Raw genomic sequence first — 6,060 nt, 5'->3', positions numbered from 1 at the left:
CCTTTTACCGACGGTTTTGGGCTGTTTCCGAGGGCTTCTGGCCTTCGGTAATGCCCTTCTTTTTTGTAGTGTTATCAACACCCATCAGTAGGTGTAAACAAACCTAGTATCCTTCAGTAGATACTCAACCACCTAGCATCCATCAGTAGATGTTATACCATGAAATCTCAAACAACATAAATCAATGTCCCAAAGTTTATAAAAGTCAACCAGAGTGCAGAAAAGTCAACCATAATGCAAAAAAGTCACGCCCGGGCGCCCTTCTAGGGCGCTGAGCGCCAGTTTTGACCCGTACCACGCTGGGCGCCCCACTTAGGGCGCTGAGCACCAGTTTTATTGGCTTGGACCTGATTTCTGTTATTTCTATCTTCTATTTAAGGACTTGGACGTCCTAGGGATTGTATCTTTTGATGGCTTGAGCACAAAAACACATTTTTCACCCCTTGGGGGTAGATTTTGGGGATGTGGCAGCTCTTCTTTTCCTTGAGGGTAGATTTGGGGATGTGACAACTCTCCTCTTCTCTTTCTAGGGTTTTTCTATCTTTTTTCTTCTTTCATTGTTCATCTAGTTTCTCCATGATGATGGAGAACTAAACCTTTTTTGTTGTTGGGGAAAAGATGTAACCTCTTGAACTCTCATGTATTTTGAATTGACTCTTAATTATATATGCTTCGTTCATTAATTGTTAGAGTAATTCTTCTTTGCATAATGCTTGCTCTATTTAACTCATTCATTAGCATGATGTATTATTTGCATGATTACCGGAAGGTATCTTACAATTCATGACCCAGAAAATTATTCCCAGAAGCAGTATTGCTCGGGAATGGTGGTATGAGTTCTGGTTGTCTTAAGGTTCTGTTCTTCAGAATTAATTATTAAGCTTTCTTCGCCGAGGAATCTGGTTTTAAGTATTTTAGAGAGTGACATTGACATTAATGAAGAAGTAGAATTCGTATATACATGAGACTAAACTTGGTGAAATCTAAACCCCAACAACATATTCATTTCATATTTTCAACTTCATCCATCCATTCAAGTGTTTAGCCTTAATTGATCAAATTGCATTCATGTTTATTTTTATTGCATTTGCAATCAAAACCCCCAAAAATTGTTCTTAAGTTTTAATTGGTTAAGCAATTACATAATTGTTTAGTGTTGTGAGTCCTTTGGGATACGATACTTGGTCTTACCATTTTATATTACTTGATACGATTCGGTATACTTGTCAGAGTCTTAATAGTAAGTTCATAAATAAGATCAGTAGTGATACAGTGGAAAATGTGAGATGAAATCCACTCATAACCTCTACTTCACTCAATCTATTAATATATATATATATATATATATATATTAATATCAATATTTTCAAAATACGAGTTTTCTATCAAAAACTACCAATATACTTGTTAAATCCCTGTGATACGATAACCCTCATTCGATTGTACTATAAATGACTTGGTGCACTTGCCACAGTTGAATAAATCTTTTAGAACTTAATATTGTGTGATTTTGGGAATTTTGGGGCTTAAGCCTAATGAACATAAAAATCACAACCTAAGTCCAACCCCATCAGCCACTTGAGAGATAGCTCTAAGGCTAGTGAAGTTCCACTTCTAAAGAGAGCTTCTCACACAAGGTGGTTGGAAAACAAGTCAAGTAGAGCTGATTAAATAGGTGAGCATGAGGGGTCTCTAAGCAAAGAAAATATAACATAAGGGTGTCTCTATAAATAAAAAAAGAAACTAGCTTCTAAAAACTAGGTTAACATTAGGTTAACAAGAAGACAACTTTGGTGTAGAAAAATGGTGGCTCCATGTTGATTTTATCCAAGCCTATGGTGGGCGACCAAAACTACATGTACCATAGTGGTACAAGAGTATACTTTCTTCTCTCCTCCACCTCATATGTGGCTCACCTTTGTTATGCCATGTAGATATACCTTAAACCACTCCAAATAAGTGTTCATCTTCTCCTAAATAAGCTCAACCTTGCTTATCGCACTATAGAGCCGGGTTGTCGAGCTTCTATGCTTTCGGGCTGCTAGGTTGTCAATATTTTATGTTGTGGGGCTGTCGAGTGGACCTGACGTTGTTGAATAATGTCAAGCTACTAGACTGTTATACTACTAGACTGTTGGGCTGCTGGGTTGACCTAAAGTCGTTGAAGAAGTCCTACAAAACAAATAAAGAAAACAAGTTAACAAATCAATTTGGGCCAAGTCAATATAGTCAAGTCAATCAAGCCAACTTAGGAAAACTCAACATAATGAAATGGTAAACAAAAAAATAGTAGAAGGATTAGAAACCTCCCTTCTTGTCACTCTTCTAGGGATGCCCTCTATAGCATCTTGTGTGGTCATGGATTCATAAAAAAAATTAAGTTTATTCAAACTCCTCATTTTTCTAGAGCTAATAGTTTATTTTGCAAATGATTTATAAACACTCCTTGCTAGACAGGGAATACCTCACGAAGTGAAGGTTTTGTCTAGAAAATGTCTTTCTATGTTCCCAAGTAGATGATCTATTGAACTTTCACTAGGAAACTTTACAAGCACTTTGCATTCGGAATAATAAATTCATCTAGAATGGCTTATATTCAACCATTATTTCTACATGGGAAAACTTCTATTTACATATTTTTTATAAAACGCCATTGAAACTTACATACAAATCTTTTATCCTTAAGTCAATTCTTCATCAAGGCATATCAAGGTATTGTTGTCCTTTGGATGAAATCCTTTTATGTAGCACTCGACTTGCAGTGCGTTGGATAGTTTTTTTTTTCTCTATAAATCTCTTCATAGTAGTGATAGCACCAAATTGAGCATACAATCATAGAAAGGGTTAGTTCACTTTGTCAAATTTACCTGGAATCCTTGGTTTAATAAGATTAATGAAGAGTAGATGGACTAATAATGTACATGTGTACATCATTTACTTCTTGTTGACATCATCTAGTTACTTTGTGCTTCTTATGTTATCACTAATTCTTCGTTGTCTAGACTTCATATATCTTCTTTTCACACCATCTAGTCTTAGTCCTATGTTTAGTTTTTATCTCAAGTTTAGTCGTTTTGCACTTTTGGATATACTTATAATCTATGCTTGTCTTGTTTTTTTGTCATAAAGACTTGTTTTTCTTTATTCACACTTCAAAGAGACATAATCAAATAGATCAAAACTTAATTATTTGTTATCACTAACATCATTGGTGAATTGATAAGGATTAAACTATTGTCTGTTCATGTTTCAAACAGTCTATACCTTAACAAACTTGATTAATAAAACTTTGTTGTTGCTGTTATTAAAGTTATGCTTTGCATTCTCGTCAAACGATTTCGCTAGTTTATGTCAACAAGGTCCTTAAACACAAGGAAAAATGAATGAGATGAACAACACTATTTTAAAAACATATATTATAAAATCAACTTTCTAGTTTCAAGAGAGAAAATAAGTAGTTGAAGGTGAACCCATTCTTATGCCCTATTCTGTGTCCTCCTCCAATGGTTCCCATTTCTCATTTTATGTATTGGCACAAAAAGTAACAAGCTAACCCCACAAAATCAGTACGAGAAAAGGAAATGAATTGCGAGAACTGAGGAAAAATTGGGTCTCAAAAATAAAAAGAGCATGTTAAAGCAATCAAGTATATTACTATGGAAGATACCAAGCACATGGCACCTGTGGCAAAATCTTGCTGCCACCAGCATCAAACGCTTATAACGGAGGATCTTACATATGGAAATACAGAAAATGAAGTTGATATTATCCTGAAAATAAGAGTTACAATGATCCTTCCACATACCTTCGTAGAGAGAGAGAGAAGCCTTCTTATTCTTGAGTACTTTAGTTCATACTACGATGAAAATGGAAATATCTATACTGTTATAATTTGATGAGTTGATTAGTGTTTTTCTGTCATGTGTTCTTTTTGGCAGGAACAAATAACAAACTCTATAATGACATGGGATTCAGTATTTTGCTTTGAAGCTAAGAAATTCTTACATCAAATAGCCACTTTTGTTGTCCCACAAATGTGTGCCATTAAATAATTTTTACATATATTCGAAGTATCTATTTTCAGATAGTATTTTGTCTATATTAGCCTCAACCGAGTCACACCAACACAGAGGTTAAGACGTTTCATATAATTGATGAGAAACACTTTCGAAGGTCCAAGAAATGCTATTCAAGATGTGAAGATTCAAAGTGCCACCTTAACACTCTCAAATCATAGTTTTATTCTTGGCTTTGCTTGCCAATTCCACGAGTGAAATAATTTGAGGAGATGGTGTGAAAATAACTTAAGTTATGTCCATTTTGTTAGAGTGAAAGGAAATCCATATGGATCCCACCAACCAACTGTTGGTTTGAGGTGACAACATGAGGTTAGGAAAATTAGAGAAATATGAACCAAATATTTTAAATGTATGATTAAAGTCAACATTCACTCTCCTTTGTCTCTGTTCTGTCCTTTTGCTTTTGTCATGATAACTCCCTTCCTATAATCCTACTTACCTAATCCCACATTTGTTCATGTATGTATAAGGTCTTCAATAAGAAACTTGGCTAAATAAGATAAGTAACAATTTACTCCTATCATTTTCTGCTTCCTTTTGCACAATGTTTTTATAAACTTGAATTTTACAAACAATGGACAAAAATAAAATTCAACCTAACATCACAAAAACAATTGTAAGAAATTTTGTAAGGGATAAATTTAATTTCAACAGTCATTAGTAAATCATATAAAGTAATCCTAAAATCTTAAAGTTGTAAATGTTTGTAAGTGTTTTTTTATACCACTCAACTTTTAATACTTGTATTCTTAACACCAATAAATTTTTTGAATTAGTCTATATTTATAGTGCACTATTCACTTCAAACATTAGAATTTTCTCTTCAGACTTGATTTTGGAGAAAATAAATATTAGCAAAGGAAATCATAGTCTTCTGAGAAAAGAAAGCAAACCCATCTGTAGCACATGGAAAATAAGATAATTTATGTTGTCCAAAGAGTTTGGTGAAGTGCGCTCCATCAGCTTGTCACTAATGCAACTAGCATATTTTCAAAAAGGTGGTGCTGTCATATAATATATAATATTCTCTATATAGTGCTTCTTAGTGGAAGGTTGAAGGTGGAAGGAAAACAGAAAATGGCCTCAAAACCATCCACCGTTGTTAGACTTTGTTTCTTCTATTTGATATTCTTCAGCTTTATGCGTTTGAGCAGCTGCACTGTGCTCTCATGGACCAGTCATGTAAGCACATGCAATGGTTCCATAGCTGAATGCAATCAAGAAGATGAGCTGTTGATGGAGTCAGAAACAAGCCGAAGGTTTCTGGAGCAGAAGAAATACATTTCCAATGGAGCTTTACAGAGAGACAAACCAGTTTGTAATGGAGGTGGATCTGGTGAAGCTTATAGTAACAGTGGAGGGTGTCTTCCTCCCCCCTCAAATCCTCATGATAGAGGCTGCTCTAAGTACTATCGTTGTAGGTCTGACTCTTGATTATGCAAAGAAACAATCTTTAAGGTTCATGAATCAACCCTTTTTACATAATCGTTATTTTGATAGGAACTTTCGAATTTGAAATTCTAAAAAAATTCCAAATGGTTCTCTGATAACTAATACTCTGAAGGAGGGTTCTTATATACTGGCGGTAGGTATAAATACTGAATAACTGAGTATCACACTACTGCTTGCAGATTTAGTGTACTAAAACAAAGGTTAATTGCTATGGTTATACCAATTATCAGTATCTTTCTCTTCGTTCCATTATTCTAGCTCGAATTTGGTTTTTCTTTGTTTTTTAGCGGGATGGTTTTGTCAGCATATATATAAATGCAACCATAAGGTATAAATTGTAATTTGATAACAGACTTTGCAGTGTTATAAAGTAGGCATCAGTCATAATGGCAACATACACATCTTAAAACATGTGAAATACATAAATCTATGCTGTAAATGTCAAGAATTTAATAGGGAACAGAAAATTAAAGCATGTTACAGTATCCAATAAAATATGTTACAGCAACTCATCTTTTCAACCAAGTCT

At 34.4% G+C, this 6,060-nt stretch overlaps 1 protein-coding gene across 1 annotated transcript; it reads left to right on the top strand.

The window, feature by feature from the left end:
• The first annotated feature begins 5,139 nt into the window (after positions 1 to 5,139).
• LOC124822158 (protein RALF-like 32) lies at positions 5,140 to 5,780 on the top strand. Its single transcript, XM_047294125.2, has one exon. It carries the CDS (start codon positions 5,157 to 5,159, stop codon positions 5,511 to 5,513), a length of 357 nt encoding a protein of 118 aa, XP_047150081.1. The 5' UTR covers positions 5,140 to 5,156; the 3' UTR covers positions 5,514 to 5,780.
• The last annotated feature ends 280 nt before the right edge of the window (positions 5,781 to 6,060 follow it).

This window comes from Vigna umbellata, chromosome 1, assembly GCF_029865625.1.
Source record: "Vigna umbellata cultivar VRB3 chromosome 1, Vumbellata_1.0, whole genome shotgun sequence".
In the NCBI taxonomy this organism is placed as follows: domain Eukaryota; kingdom Viridiplantae; phylum Streptophyta; class Magnoliopsida; order Fabales; family Fabaceae; genus Vigna; species Vigna umbellata.
The sequence above is the reverse complement of the archived record's forward strand: the minus strand, read 5'-3'. Positions and strand labels throughout refer to the sequence as shown.

Bases quoted from the DNA above. Each gene is read 5' to 3' on its own strand.
- LOC124822158 (XM_047294125.2), top strand. From the start codon at position 5,157: ATGGCCTCAAAACCATCCACCGTTGTTAGACTTTGTTTCTTCTATTTG.